The sequence below is a fragment of the Vanrija pseudolonga genome, chromosome 4 (genome assembly GCF_020906515.1).
Source record: "Vanrija pseudolonga chromosome 4, complete sequence".
In the NCBI taxonomy this organism is placed as follows: domain Eukaryota; kingdom Fungi; phylum Basidiomycota; class Tremellomycetes; order Trichosporonales; family Trichosporonaceae; genus Vanrija; species Vanrija pseudolonga.
In genome coordinates this window covers 1,633,696-1,647,597 of record NC_085852.1, presented here as the reverse complement: position 1 = coordinate 1,647,597, position 13,902 = coordinate 1,633,696, and the positions used below count along the sequence as shown (strand labels likewise).

The 13,902-nt window shown below is 62.9% G+C and overlaps 5 protein-coding genes across 5 annotated transcripts; 3 read left to right on the top strand and 2 right to left on the bottom strand.

Annotated features, from left to right (window-relative positions):
• The first annotated feature begins 641 nt into the window (after positions 1 to 641).
• SPCC965.06 (Putative voltage-gated potassium channel subunit beta) lies at positions 642 to 2,448 on the top strand. Its single transcript, XM_062772449.1, has 5 exons — positions 642 to 751; positions 790 to 816; positions 885 to 919; positions 1,276 to 1,372; positions 1,475 to 2,448. The coding sequence occupies exons 1-5, from the start codon at positions 713 to 715 to the stop codon at positions 2,366 to 2,368; spliced, it is 1,092 nt and encodes a 363-aa protein (XP_062628433.1). The 5' UTR covers positions 642 to 712; the 3' UTR covers positions 2,369 to 2,448.
• Positions 2,449 to 2,470: 22 nt separating this feature from the next.
• pi030 (putative protein) lies at positions 2,471 to 5,213 on the bottom strand (the record flags this gene model as incomplete). Its single annotated transcript, XM_062772448.1, has 5 exons — positions 2,471 to 3,233; positions 3,271 to 3,489; positions 3,528 to 4,314; positions 4,352 to 4,634; positions 4,708 to 5,213. The coding sequence occupies 5 exons, from the start codon at positions 5,211 to 5,213 to the stop codon at positions 2,566 to 2,568; spliced, it is 2,463 nt and encodes an 820-aa protein (XP_062628432.1). The 3' UTR covers positions 2,471 to 2,565.
• A 426-nt stretch (positions 5,214 to 5,639) lies between these two features.
• On the bottom strand, positions 5,640 to 8,600 carry ptc1 (Protein phosphatase 2C 1). Its single transcript, XM_062772447.1, has 7 exons — positions 8,111 to 8,600; positions 7,706 to 7,730; positions 7,097 to 7,262; positions 6,874 to 7,058; positions 6,234 to 6,824; positions 5,944 to 6,178; positions 5,640 to 5,894 (listed from the first exon to the last, which is right to left on the bottom strand). The coding sequence occupies exons 1-7, from the start codon at positions 8,184 to 8,186 to the stop codon at positions 5,736 to 5,738; spliced, it is 1,437 nt and encodes a 478-aa protein (XP_062628431.1). The 5' UTR covers positions 8,187 to 8,600; the 3' UTR covers positions 5,640 to 5,735.
• Positions 8,601 to 9,226: 626 nt separating this feature from the next.
• Positions 9,227 to 10,092, top strand: isa2 (Iron-sulfur assembly protein 2). The gene is made up of 4 exons (XM_062772446.1): positions 9,227 to 9,569; positions 9,631 to 9,761; positions 9,802 to 9,872; positions 9,911 to 10,092. The coding sequence occupies exons 1-4, from the start codon at positions 9,258 to 9,260 to the stop codon at positions 10,039 to 10,041; spliced, it is 645 nt and encodes a 214-aa protein (XP_062628430.1). The 5' UTR covers positions 9,227 to 9,257; the 3' UTR covers positions 10,042 to 10,092.
• A 598-nt stretch (positions 10,093 to 10,690) lies between these two features.
• On the top strand, positions 10,691 to 10,989 carry LOC62_04G005886 (uncharacterized protein; the record flags this gene model as incomplete). The annotated part of the gene is made up of 2 exons (XM_062772445.1): positions 10,691 to 10,738; positions 10,786 to 10,989. 2 exons carry the CDS (start codon positions 10,691 to 10,693, stop codon positions 10,987 to 10,989), a joined length of 252 nt encoding a protein of 83 aa, XP_062628429.1.
• Positions 10,990 to 13,902: the final 2,913 nt, after the last annotated feature.

The window sequence follows — 13,902 nt, the reverse complement described above, 5'->3', positions numbered from 1 at the left end:
CCTGGACCGAATTCCTTTGGCTTGGCACGGGTTTCATGCTTATGTAAAGTGTTTGGGCCGTTCTAATCACAGACGCCCAGCCGTGTCCGCACCCAACACGCCGCACCCAGCCAAATCGTGCCTCTTACCACGTCTGCGCCGCCCGTCGGGCTGCTCGACTCGATCAGTCGGCCCGTCGGCACCGTACGTATCAGCTGGTTGGGCACGCGGATTGGTGGCGCTCGCGGCCAGTGCGGAGACGGAGATAGCAGCGGCGTTGAAAAGTCGCTACATCCGCGGCCAGCAAGACCTGGCACAACAAACAACACGGCTGTGCACTCCACATTCCCCCCGTCCACCTCCACAAAGACCGCCAAGATGCACGGCGATCTCGGACCGTCGAGCGTTCGAGTCGATGCCTCTCGGCCTCGCTCGGCTCGGCTTGCAGGCTCCCGATAGTGTGATGTGTCCGCACCGACCACCGGTATCGGTCGGTGGTGGTGGTGGTTGTAGCCTCCACCTGCCTCCACCGAACAAGTTCGGTGACAGCCGTCTGCCACCCAGCCCGCCCTGAGTGGACCAGCATGACACACAACCTCCACCCGACTGATTGGCCAAAAGGTGCGCGCACGCAACGTTTGGTTGGGGGAGAGCAAAGAACGATTATATAACCCCCACCTCGGTCGTGCTTCCTCACCCTTCCCCCACCTACACAACAACAACCACATCCAAAATGGCTCCCACTGTCGACTTTGACCCCAAGGGCATGATCGTGCGTGCCGCCCAGTGTGGCAGAAACTGACAGCGCAGTACCGCAACCTCGGTGACTCTGGTCTCGTACGTTGGCACCACGTTGCCCGCGACTGCGAGCAGTGCCTGCACCAGTGTGACTAACATCATCGCAGCGTGTCCCCGTCTTCTCGTACGGCGGCTGGCTCACGTGAGTACATAGCGTGTTCTGTCGCGTCGACGCGGGATGCCGATGGATGGGGACAGTGAAGGATAAGCGCGTGGCCTGAGCACGCCCCTCCACGCGCCATCAATGCCGCCGGGCATGCCGGGTCGCCGGACCGAGGTCCGCGCTCCGGCGTCCTGAATCGCATCTCGGACCCGCCGTGCTGTAAACGATCGCGAGTCGAGTCGAGTCAAGACTCGATCGACTTGCGTGTCGGACTGGAGCCGATAGCAACGTCGGTGCTGCGGACCGGGCTCGGTGTCCGTGATCGGACATCGCTCGCTCGGCTCGCTCAACCCCACTCCCCCACCTCCACTGCGCAGCTGCTGACTGAGCCCCAGCGTCGGCGGTACCCAGAAGGGCGACATTGTCAAGGACATCATGAAGCAGGCCTTTGACCTCGGCATCAACATGTTTGACGTGCGTGTTGTGAATGGGGTGGGCTGTGGGCTGTCGCTGACGTCATGTGCTCTGTGCTGCTCGACCTTGCCTCGTTGCCTACTCTCACCTCGCTACTGAACACCCTGCCCGCACTCACAGAACGCCGAGGGCTACGCCGCTGGCCAGTCCGAGCTCGAGATGGGCCGCGTGATCAAGGAGCTCGGCTGGGACCGTCGCGACATCATCATCTCGACGAAGATCTTCTTCGGCACTGCCCGCAAGGAGACGCAGAACACGCGCGGTCTCTCGCGCAAGCACATTATCGAGGGTGCCCACGCGTCGCTCGAGCGTCTCGGCCTCGACTATGTCGACGTCATCTTTGCCCACCGCCCGGACAACACTGTCCCCATGGAGGAGATTGTCCGCGCCTTCAACTGGCTCATCGACAACAACAAGGCCTTCTACTGGGGCACGTCCGAGTGGTCGGCCGGCCAGATCCAGCAGGCCAAGGAGATTGCCCGCCGCCTCAACCTCGTCGGCCCTACCGCCGAGCAGCCCCACTACTCGATGCTCCACCGCGAGCGCTTCGAGATCGAGTACGCCAACCTCTTCAAGAAGGAGGGCCTCGGCAGCACCATCTGGTCGCCGCTCGACTCGGGCATCCTCACGGGCAAGTACAACGACGGCGTGCCCGAGGGGTCGCGCTTCGCGACCAACAAGGACTTCTTCTCCAAGACCGTGTCCGAGCTCCAGAGCCCCGAGGGCCAGGCCAAGCTTGCCAAGGTCCGCGCCCTCTCGGCCGTCGCCGAGAAGTTTGGCACCACCATGACCAACCTCGCCCTCGCTTGGACCCTCCTCAACCCCAACGTCTCGACCTGCATCCTCGGCGCCACCAAGCCCGAGCAGCTCGCCGAGAACATTAAGGCCCTCGAGGTGTACAAGAAGCTCGTCAAGGCTCCCGAGGTCATTGCCGAGATCGAGAAGATCCTCGACAACAAGCCTGCTCTTCCCGACAGCTACGGCCGTCTCTCGGCCACTGGCGAGCTGATCTAGGCGGGCGTGTGAGTGTCAGAAGGTGCCAGTCGAGTCCACGGCAGTGTAGCTGTATACAAAATGCAACAGATGTGTGCAAGTCGGTGGTTGGGAGCAAGCATTGTCGTCGCATAGGTTCATTATTCGTCTACGTTGTATCATGGCCTGATCGTTTCTGCAGGCCAATCCACGGGATATCACTAAGTTTGATACACGGCCTACTCAATCTTGAGGACACGCGCAATCTCCTCAGCGCCCTCCTCGGGGCCGGTCCAGAACCCAGCCCGAGTGTCGGGATAGTGCTTGATGCTGGGGTCGTTCTGGGCCTTGGTGTGCAGCTCATCAACCGCCTCGCAGATACCATCGTCGGCTTCGAGCTGGCGAGCATGCTGCTCCTCGAGGTCCTCGGACGAGCCGTTCCATAGGAGACGCTCGGCGACTGTGTCGACGATCCATCGGAGGGCGAGGTAGCCGTGCGAGGCGGCGAGGGCGACCGCAGCGATGGGCAGGATGGTGGGCAGGACGTCCTGGAGTGTAGGCGTGTCGTTGTACGACGCGAGGAAGGAAGCCGTCGTGCGAATCTGGATCTTCTCAATGCCGTTCGCATCAACGCCGGTGGCTGCTGCGACGAGGTGGGGGCGGAAGAGAGCGATGAGTGTGGCCGACATCCAGCCGCCAACCCAGGCAATGATGCCCATGGTGTCGAGCCAGGTGCCGATCGTCTCAACGCGGTCACCGATCGGCCGGCGGACATGCTTGCAGACCTTGAGGGCGTCGGAGCGGATCTCAAAGTAGTTGTTGACCAGGGCGAAGACGGGGGCAAGGGGCCACACCACTGACCAGGTGACGACGTAGCCAAACTGAGTCACCATCTCTGCGTAATCGACTGGGAGGTGAGCGGACATACAGAACATGGCACCTACCAAAGGTCGTGTAGTCTGGGAGGGCGAGCTCGCGCTCGACCTTGTCGAGGAAGTGCTTCTCGACCTCGCTCTCCGTGTCGGTCTCGCTGGCAGACTCGGTACGCTTGTGGAGAATGTCCGAGACCGAAGCCTTGCCGGCACGCCAGTCGGCGATGAAGCGGAGGATGAACGGGAGACCGGCCTCGAGGAACGTGTTGATGACTTGGTTGGTCACGAGGTCTGGGCGGCGTCAGCTTGACCCACCTCTCTTCACGTACAAGCAAACACCTGTGACTTGAGACGCGCGACGTTGATCTCGGGGTGCGACTTGTGCGCGTGCACGTCGTCCACGGCCACTGGGTGGCCCTGGTACCCAGCGAGCAGGTTACCAACGTACGACATGACGTAAGGGCCGAACGGGAGGTAGACGAGCGCGGAGAGGAAGAGGCCTAAGTACGCGACAATGCCGTTCATGGCAAACGTCTTGGCTGTGAGACTCTTCTGCGCCGACGCCGGAGTCGGGTGGTCCTCCCAGCCGACGAGCTTCCTGCTCAGTCCGTTGAAGATACCAACGACCTGGGGCACGACGATGGAGAAGAGCGCGGTGGGGATGAGCGGGACAATGGCCTTGCCTGCGCCGTGCCACAGGTGACCGACGAACGCCTCGAGCATAAAGATGCCCGTGAGAACGAGGGCAAGGACGGCTCCGCACGCCAGAATGATGGGCACCGAGGCGACGACCTTGGCGTCGCGCACCACATCGGTCGTGTTCTGCGCCTCGGCCACGCTCTTGAGGTTGTGCGCCGCGACATACTGCGGGCGGAGGCGGCCAACAGAGACGCTCTCGCACCCGCGGGTGCCCCACTGCACGGCAAGCTTGCGCTCCTTGATGCGCCAGACCGCGAGCCACACGGCCGAGTAGAGCGACAGGGCGAAAGCGTACAGCGGCGGATACGAGTCGGCCGGGGTGTAGACCCAGAAGGCGACCGAAATGAGCGCGATGGGGAGGAGGGAGAGCGTGTAGGTGACCAGGAAGTTGAAGTAGAGGCGGAGGGCAGGCGATTGCTGCGGCTGTTAGCTGGGAGCCCCTCAGTCGACTCACGTTGCGCGCCAGGATGTCCTGGTCGCTCGAGCTAAGCCCGGCCAGCAGCCCGACCTTCCAGTCGGCCGTGGCCCAGCGCTCGACCCAGGCATTGTCCGCCGCGTCGTCATGCAGCGCGACGATGCCCTTGACGCGCTCCCAGTCTCCCTCGCCGGGCGTTATGCCCAGCCCGTTCTGGAGCTGCGGTGCAGTCAGGAGGTCGTACAGCAGTCGGAGGCGGGTCGAGGGCCACTTTGACCCGTCCGTCTTGGGCGGCAGCATGCCGTGGGCGTGGTCAAGCAGGCTGCGGGGGTGGTCAGCAAGGTGCTACCTACGCCGAGCTCGCGCTTCGCGCTCGCTACGCCGCTATTACTCACCGCTCCCGCGCAACCAGCTCGGCAACCTTGCCATCACTCGCCCCGACAAACACCCACACCTCCTCTGCGCCCTTCCCCGCGCGCCCCGGACGCGCCGTGACGCGGAGTCCACCCTCGCCCTCGAGGGCGCTCACGAGGCGGTCGTACGCGGCCGCGATGGGCGCGGGGGCGCGGTTGGCGCCCGGCGCGACCGAGAACGGGATCACGAGGTCGACGTGGAACGGGTTCGTGTCGGCTGTGGTCTTGGGCGACGCGGGGGTCTTGGGCGTGCCGTCGGCGACATCAGCAGCAGCAGCCTTCTCGTCCACAGGACCGCCGCCAAAGCTCGCCTCGAGGCTCGCGTCAAGACTCGCACCGCGCGGCGGCGTAACCGTCACCTGCGGCAGCGGGACGGCCGTCTGCGGAGGTAAAGGAGGCAGCGGCCGGTCCGGCGGCGGCGTGCGGTTCGGCCCAGCGGGCACGGGGGGCGGCGGGGCGGGCCGGGAGGGGGGGATGCGATGCTCCATTGTGTTAATGGTGGTGGATGGGAGAGTGAAAGCAAAAGCAAGTCGTCGTCGTCGCCAGGTGTAGCAACTGCCCGCCCCGTCTCAGTCAATAAGTGCGTCTCAGAGTGACGTCCTTCCTTCCTACAGGCAGCCCGTTTGGCCCTGTTTGTGCCTGGCTTATTATGGCGATCGACAGCTATCCTGGGACACGCACTGCGGGTGAGGGGTTTCACCTCACCCGTGGCATGTCATGCTGGCGTCGACTGCTGCACGTCGGTATACTCGGAAGTCGCAGTTGCATGGCTCTCTCTGCCAGTGTATAAACGAGGCAGGCCATCGACATCCCTTGTGGCCACCGCCTCGCTCAAAGCTGACCGCCAGCTCGCACCGCAAACCTCGCAACTCCCTGCAGCCTCATTGACGTCACTGGTGCTCCCCCCTCCACAACTACTGCCACCACTTGCATGTGCTCGGTATCATCTGGGGCCTCAATGCACCCCCGTACAACCACTGTGCGGCTACATCTAGCTACAGACACGGCCTTCACTCAGACTTGTCAAAGAATCGAACCACCATGATACTCAGGTTGTCAGTGGAATAGTTGCCTAGCGCGTGTTCCAACAAGCGCTTCGACGCCTCTTGAGGGTCCGACACGTTGCGGATCAGGTCGACGGCGTCCTGGTCCTCGCAAACGTCCCAGAGCTGCGGCGTCAGAGACCGAGCGCAGCACATGACACAGCACAAAACTTACACCGTCACACGCGACAATCAAAAACTCGTCCTCCTCGTCGAGAACAGTCTCGGTCGTGTACGGCGAGCCGACGACAAACTCCTTCATTGACGCGTCGCCGAGGGATCGTGTGACGGCCAGGACGCCATTGACACGGTTGTTCATGACAAAACCGCCCGCGTCCGTGATACGCTTGGCTTCTTGGCTATCGCTGCCCTTGTGGTCGTACGTGAGACGCACAGCCTTGCCTCCACGGCTGTATTCTGTCAGATCCATTCCCAATCCCATGCCCCAGGCCCCATCTAACTCACCATAGAACGGCGCGCGCGTCGCCAACGTTGGCAGTGTACAGCACCTTGCGGATACCGTGCTCGCTCTTGGGTTCAATTGCCTCAATGTGCTCGTCGGTGGAGTCGTCGTCGATGGCGCTGTCGTCCACGCGTCCGCTGCTCGTGAGGCCACGAACAAAGTCACGGATACGCCTTCCAGACATTTTCCTCCTCAGACTGCCGTCGGTTGATGGCGTCGCCGCGCCGCCCATAAAGCCGGCCGAGCCACCGCCCATTGATGATCGGCGAGACGAAGGGTTCTGGCTCGTTTGTGCCTCGAGCTCGTCCTCGCCGCGACCTTCCAAGAGGCCACGGGCCGAGAGCGCAGGGTTGGTAAAGCCGCAGGGGAGAGTCTCAATGTCCTTCTCTACTCGGAGGAAGGCAGTGACTGCAGTACATCCCGAGTGCGTCTTGGCCTTGTACGCAAGGTGGGACAGACGGGCATCGACGGCATGAAACGTCTTGTTGAGAATGTCGGGGACAGGCTCATTGGGGGAGGAAAGAAGAGCGTCGAGGAGGTACTCGTGGAAGTTTTGTCCGCACCACTCTGCAGCATGCTTGCCAGCGTGGCCGCTGCGGGGAGCATTAGCCGTGCCCGATCGCGCGCAAGCGCAAGACTCACTCAAAGACTGCAAAGTACCCTTGTCCGCGGACGCCTGCGTAGTCGTACACAAAGCTGTGCGCATCCTCCATTGTCCGGCGACATCTCTTGTTGCGGTCCTCGCTGACACCGACGCGGAATGCGCCTCTCAGCGTCGAACGGTCGGAATGTGTTGATGGCAAGACGGCTGGGTGACGGTTCAGAACCTGCCTTGTCAGTGACTGCTGCGCATGCTTCAACTCACGCCATATGTGTCATCACCGTCGGCGTGCGTGACCGACTTGCTACGCGCATTTGGGCTGTCGACCGTGGTGGGGAGGACCGATGGAAGGCGCTTTGCCGTGGTGATGTCTGGCGAGGCGCCGTCGTCCGAAGCGAAGGAAGACGGCGTTGCTGTTTGAGGCGGTGAACTGCTTGAGGACGAGCCGTTTGGTGAGCGATCCAGCCAGGTTAGGGAGAAGAGGTTGCGAATGGAGCGCCGGTTTGAACGCATGATGACGGGGTTGAGGATAGAATGGGGGGATGGGCAAATGAAGACGTGTGGTCAGCTTACTTGGCCAGTGCACGAAACATGGACACGCGCGACGGCGAGTTGGCTGAAACGAGATGATAGGGAGTGGGAGAGAGACAAAGCAAGACGCAAAAGGGTACACGGTCTGTGTGCAACCCAGCAGTGGTTTGGTGGGGGGTGAGGGCCAGAGGGACGGACATGAGGACATCGACCCCAGCGCGGACCCCTCGGCCAGCACGCGCCAAGCGGCGGCGTCGCCGAAGACAAAGACAACTCGGCTGAGCATGCCGGGCAGTGTGGACGCGTGGACGGGCGACACGCGACTTGCCACGCGACACTTACCTCGAGGTGGACAGGATCGACGGGGCTGGGAACAATGTCAGCATGCCATGCAACATGTCAGGGAGGGGGTTGGGAGGGGGGGGGGGGGTGAGGTGGCGCGCGCATCGGCACAAGACGTGGTGGCTAAAGGCAAGCGCGGCAAGCTTGGCTAGCTTGGCCTCATGGCGCTGGGTCTGTGCGCGGTGCGTGGGATGTGCGGGGCGTGCAGGGCGTGGTAGACGACTGCAGCAGTGTTGACACCGCCGGCACCGCAACGCGCGTATATTCCGACCGCGGTGCCGGTGTGGTGGTCGGGCAGTGGCACGCGATCGATCACGGGGGGAGGTTCGGTGACGACGTGTCGGGCGTGAATGGCGCCGGCGGTCGGGCCGGGCAGGCAAGGGAAGCATCGAGGTCATGACTCACAAGTGACCGGAGAAGCCGTGATGGGGATGGGGGGCGGGTCGATGCCGAGGCGCATGGGCGTCGAGTGCTCTGTCATTGTACTGGGGTGGGGGAAGGCGCGGAGGGGGGTGCGTGCAGGCTGGGCGGGGTCGTGGCGAGCAGTGCACGGCAGAGGATTCGAAAGGGAACTCGGGCCGGTCGGGCGGTCAGACACGGCTTGCTGCGGTTGGGGGCTGGGGGAAGGTGTGGGTGCGCAAGTTGTCGAGCACGGGTGGATGAGTGCTGTCGGGTCGCGTCGGTCTCAACGGCGGTAGTTGTGATGATGTGGAACCGCGTCGGGATGGAGGGGGGTGGGGGGGAAGGGGTTGTTGATCCTGTTGTTGCTGTTGTGTTGCCTTGTTTGGATGCAATGTTGTGTCTGTGTATTGTGTGTGGTGCTGGGTGGTGGTGCTTTGTGTGTGTGCAGTTGTTGTAGTAGTGCAGATGTTTAATAAATGCAGTTGGAGTTGGTCGAGGTTGTGTGGTGGTCAGAGGGGCCGAGTGCCGAGTTGTGATTTAGGGGCAAATAGGGGCGGGCGACATGCGTCATCAACTCGAGTTTAGTTAGGAGGGGCAGTCAAAGCAAAGTGGGCACTGCCTGGCTGGCCGTGGTCGTTGTGGGTGACTTTGCCCAGCCAGGGTGACGCGCCAGAGTCACTCTCCTGCGCGCGTGTTGTATCCTGGCACCGCAGCAGCAAGCAAGTCCCCCCTGACACAAGTGTCCTTCTGTCGCGTTTCACCAGTTGCATCTTGGCATCTTTGCCTGTGCATATCGAGTACCACCCCAGCAAGAAGCAACGTTGTGCACCCACCACCACCCACTCATCCCACTAAGCTCCAACAGTGCAACCCAACTGTGGGGCTGATCGATCGTCGTTGGGCGGGTGACCGATCTACCAATTTTAGTCCTGGCTGCCTGCTGGATCGAATCTGACCCCGCTCCCCCTCCAGTCACCCGTCCCTTAATGGACAGACCAGGGTCACGTGACAATACCCAACTCGTATTTCGGCCCCGTCGGACCAAGCTGCATTGCTTGCCGTCGTTGCCGCCGCTGATGACCAACGAGAGACTGACCGAGGCTCACTCACCTCGATCCACCACACTCTCCTCCAACAACACCCAAAAACAATGACCACAGCAAGGCTATCCTCCTTGGTGCCGGCAGTGCGCGGCATCGCAGCCTCGCACGCATGCTCGTCGCGCGTGCTCCTCCGCACCGCTGCGCCCCGCATCCCACCGGCCCATGCCCGCCGGTACGCTTCCACCGCGGCGTCCATGTCGTCCGCGGCGCCCAACCTGCCCCCTATCCCCGCGAACCCGACCGTGCGCGTCCTGCCGCCCTCCCTGCAGAAGGTCAAGGACGAGGGCTTCTTCGACGACGACGTCAAGCTCATACCCGCGACCGACGCAAAGATCGTCCTCACCCCCGAGGCTATCCGGGTGGGTTCAGGCGACGACGCCCGGAACTTGCTTGTTGGCATGCACTAACACCCCTGCCTAGCAACTCGCCCTCCTCGCGTCCCGCGAGCCACCAGATTCCAAGCTCGCCCTCCGTGTCGGCGTCGACTCGGGCGGCTGCCACGGATACCAGTACACGATGGACTTGACAGAGGACCGCGGTGTGGACGACTAGTGGGTGCGCGAAACTCGGGCGTTTGGCTAACCCGCACAGTGTGTTCCAGGCGGACGGTGTCACCGCCCTCCCCGTGCTCGTCGACCTCATGTCGCTCGGTCTCCTGAAGGGTAGGTAGAGTCGTTGCGTTTGTTGCTGACTCTACCAGGCGCGACCCTCCACTACGCGACTGAGCTCATCGGCTCGTCGTTCCGCCTGCAGGACAACCCCCAGGCCAAGGAGGGCGGAAACTGTGGCTGCGGTGTGAGCTGGGAGGCGAAAGAGGATGTGCAGGTGTAGGCGGGTCGGAAGGACATGTACGATGGTGAATGGCATTGCACTCTTCATGGGTTGGGGGGCGGGGGGCTCTGGGTATCGACGCCCCCACAGGACCATCGTACTGACACAGCGGCCCATGGCTCCTCTAAATCGCTTGCTCACTAGTGTCACATCTCACCGACTCAATACCTCAAACTAACACACAAACCCCACCTTCGTCTCGGCACCATTCTGCATCAATCCGAAACGCCACATTGCGCGCGCGGCGCGGCGCGTCGCGCGCAGCTGGAGGCTGTAGATCAACAACTCACCGCACCCAACCCAATACGCGAATGTGATAACGGCGTACTGCGTGAGAAACACGAGGTGATTGGGGGCAGATTAGATCGAGTCGAGCCGAGTCGTGGGTGGCGAGGCCACACCACAACTGCCACCTGCCACCACCGAGCCCCGAGCCAAACCAACGCTGCACCCCTCGTCGCCACGTCCCGTCAGCGCCGAGATCAGCGTGCGAAGATGCCGCCGCGTGTCGGCGTGCGTGAGAATCGTGCTCGCGCGGTGCCGAGCGCGGAGAGGGACATAAGCCGAGCGTGGTGAGGCGAGGACACGGGAAGTCGCCACCACGCAACGAGTCAACCCAAGCCAGCAAACAAACAACAACAACACAACAATGTCACCCATCACCCCAGCCGAGGCCTCGCACATCCAGTCAACGCAGGTGAGTTGCTTCCTCCAGCCGATGGATACGGGCTGACGCACCCCCAGGCGACCAACGGCCGCGATACCGACGCCGGCAGCTTCACGTCCCACGCGCAGTCGGCCGCGGCGCACAATGTCAACTCTGGCGCCGTCGGCGGGGGTGGCTACGGTGGTGGTGGTGGTGGTGGTGGTGGTGGTGGTGGTGGTGGTGGTGGTGGTGGGGGTGGGAACAAGGGCAGCGGGGGCGGCGGTGGGGGTGGGCGCAAGTAGTTGCGCTGCCTCCCGACTCGACTGGACTGGACCCCGGATCTGACGCTCCGTATCGGAAGAATAATGAATGAACGATGTATCTCGTCCGACACCAGCGGGTTTGTACCTCGTCCCCGCTATTGCAGCATTGTTCGCTCGACGCGTCTGCTCGTCGTCATTGTCATGTCTGTGGCGCGGCGCCCCGACGCGCCCGAACGCGGTTACTCACACATTTGCCATTTGCCACATTTGCGCCGCCGCACAGACACATGGCGACAATGGACGCGGGGACGTCCGGGGCCGCGCGGGCTTTGTCGTGCCCCAGTCGGCGCGAGCGGGCATCTGGCCTGGCCTGGCCGATCCGATCGCGCTCAAGGCGATCCGCTGGGGCGAGTAGACGACGCGCCTCTCAACGTGACGACGCGCACGGTGGCGCCCCCACCGCCGCCACTGTGCCGCCTCTGCACGCTCGCTCACGCGCACGCCTCAAACAGTCACGAGTGGCCGCCACGTCGCCACCAAGAAGGCGGGGCACGCCTGGCCGGCGGCTCGAGCGATACGAACAGTGCGAGTGAGACAGTGTGAGGATGTAGCGGCGGGCGTGGCGGCCTACCGTCGCCGCTGCTCGCTGGCCGTTGCCCTTCCGCTGAGCACGCAAGCAGCGACAAGCGCGCGGCTGTATGACATTGAATGGACCGTGGATCGTGGATCGTGGCACTCTCGCCCGGATCGACTGCTGCACAACGCCGAACATTACACTTCCCTACTCGCTGGCTCGCCGCTCGCCGCTCGTCGTCGCACTCGCGCTCGCCCTAAAACCCTATGTATTAAGTGAGTTGGAGGTTAAATAGGCGCCGCGCGGTGGCGAGGGTTAGAGGGTTAGAGGGTTGTTGAGCCACGAGTGAGCGTTTCAGTCGGCGCCAATGTCCAATGTCTTGCTCGATCGGGGTGGGCGAGGGGTGGGGTGGGTGGGGTATGGGGTGGGCTGTTGCGTCGAACCGACGACTCCCAACACACACGAGTCAGCTCAGCCCTCTCTCTGCATGTCGACGCGTGCGCGTGCGCGCGTACACCACGCATGTCACGAGGGCATCCGCATCAGTTGTCAGGCGACCCCCACCCTCGAGTTATCGAGATCCGATCCACACCATTCATGATTACGAGTACGCGAGCCGATCCGGATCTGAATCCAACACGGCGACGGCGACTGCACCATTCGTGGCGCCGCGTGCCGTGCGCGCCGCGCCATGCCGCCTGATCTAATTGCAAGCCAGGCAGCCAGGAAGCCATGCCAGCCAAGCCATTTTGGCTCAGGCTCACGGAGGAGCCTGAGACGGACCTGACTACTGCAGGCGTAGGTTTGGCTCCCTCGAACTGTGCAGCAGCTGAAACCGTTACTGGCAGGGCGGCGGCGGCGTGGTGAGGGGAGGTCGGCTGGCTGTCGCTTGCTGCCCTTATTCAACATCTGCTCCTCCATACCTCCGAGCCGATGTTCAAACGCCGTTGTGTACATGCTGCCGCAGCACTCGCTCATGTGACGTCCGCCACAGGCCACACAGGTACATGTGCAAGACTGTGCCGCCACAACCAGCAGCACGAGCCGGTTGTGCAGCTTCTGCGGAATGCGGAGTTGGTGGGCGCTGGCGCGGCGCGGCGCCGAGCATGGCGCAAGGCCAGTGCTTGAGCTGCCTGCCACTTGGATGTGGAGCGAGCGCTGGAGCGCTGGACCGCTCAGCTCGTGCTCGCTCGACGCGTCATGACGCGGCGATAACGTCAACTTGGGGCGCTGGAGCGCCGTGCATTGGGCCACGGCGGTGCAACCCTTGTGCCTGCCTACCTGCACCACGGGTCGGCTTGTCATGTAGACCAAGAGAATCCTCCGCGAGGCAGATCATCAGCAGCCAGTCCGGCAGCCCGGCAGGCCGGCAGTTTGCTTGCTTGGGTCAAACGCCACCCGGGCCGAGGTATACGGGACGATTTGGGGTGGTATGCAGCTGCCGGCGGAGGCTGGACATCGGTCTCTGGCATGCAGCGAGGTCATGTTATGAATGGGAAGGCAGGAAAGATGGACACACGTACGTGCTGCTGCATTCTGTTGTCGGGGAGGGGCGGGCAGGTGTGTGAGGTGGTGGCGTTGGCTGGACGTCCAGGCGGCCGTAGTGCGAGACGGCCGAGTGAGTCAAGTGGCAGGGTCAGGCTGGTGCGCGCGGTGCGTGTGGGGGACCATGGCATGCTTAATCGTCCGACAGTGGTGGTACTGACCCCAACTGAAAGTAAGGTGGGGTCAGATGACGATGGTGGGCAGGGTAGACGGCCACGGCCACTTTGGTGGGCAGAACCGACCAGGGAAGGGGGCACGTTTCAGCAAGGGAAGCGACAGACAGTTAGCTGGTCTGTGCTGCACTCGGCCAAAGCGCGCCGCCCTGCGGCGCCGAGCCTTGGCTATTGTCTTAGCAGCGCAGTGGTACGGTAGCAGCTGACTCGGCTGCGCTGGGGCCCTGCTGCTAGTCGACTCACCTTGCGTGGATCCTGTGGCCTGTGGCTCGGACTCGGATGTTGGTCTCCTTATTGGGGCAGGTCGGCATGCAGGCTTGTAGCAATCTTCTTGCGATCCACCTCCTAGTCCAAGTCCTCGTGATGTCTTTGGTCCCTGTGGGGGTAATATTGCTCCCTTGGGACGTGACGAGCCGTGCACAAAGGTTCTTTGTCTTTGGTTTGTTCCATCGGGCGCGCGGAGTGGCGGCGGTGGTCAAAGGCAGCAGCAGCAGGTGGGGTAGCTGCGCCCAGAGGAAGCAGCGCTGCACAAAGTGGCGCTAGTTTGACGCCCGACGCGCGCCTGACCTCTTGACTGCGCCCGACTTGGATTGGGACCCTGAGTCGTGCCCTGAACCGCGTCGCTGAAACCCCTGAGACCCTGATGTCGGCTCGGGCGGC

What these genes read in the sequence shown, in the direction of transcription:
- SPCC965.06 (XM_062772449.1), top strand. Translation starts at nt 713, where the DNA reads ATGGCTCCCACTGTCGACTTTGACCCCAAGGGCATGATC. An exon ending in TTGACCCCAAGGGCATGATC is followed by an intron (nt 752 to 789) that starts GTGCGTGCCGCC and finishes CTGACAGCGCAG; the next exon opens with TACCGCAACCTCGGTGACTC. An exon ending in TCGTACGGCGGCTGGCTCAC is followed by an intron (nt 920 to 1,275) that starts GTGAGTACATAG and finishes ACTGAGCCCCAG; the next exon opens with CGTCGGCGGTACCCAGAAGG.
- ptc1 (XM_062772447.1), bottom strand. Translation starts at nt 8,186, where the DNA reads ATGACAGAGCACTCGACGCCCATGCGCCTCGGCATCGACCCGCCCCCC. An exon ending in CACGGCTTCTCCGGTCACTT is followed by an intron (nt 7,731 to 8,110) that starts GTGAGTCATGAC and finishes CATTGTTCCCAG; the next exon opens with CCCCGTCGATCCTGTCCACC. An exon ending in TCGATCCTGTCCACCTCGAG is followed by an intron (nt 7,263 to 7,705) that starts GTAAGTGTCGCG and finishes GTCCTCAAGCAG; the next exon opens with TTCACCGCCTCAAACAGCAA.
- isa2 (XM_062772446.1), top strand. Translation starts at nt 9,258, where the DNA reads ATGACCACAGCAAGGCTATCCTCCTTGGTGCCGGCAGTGCGCGGCATC. An exon ending in TCACCCCCGAGGCTATCCGG is followed by an intron (nt 9,570 to 9,630) that starts GTGGGTTCAGGC and finishes ACCCCTGCCTAG; the next exon opens with CAACTCGCCCTCCTCGCGTC. An exon ending in GACCGCGGTGTGGACGACTA is followed by an intron (nt 9,762 to 9,801) that starts GTGGGTGCGCGA and finishes TAACCCGCACAG; the next exon opens with TGTGTTCCAGGCGGACGGTG.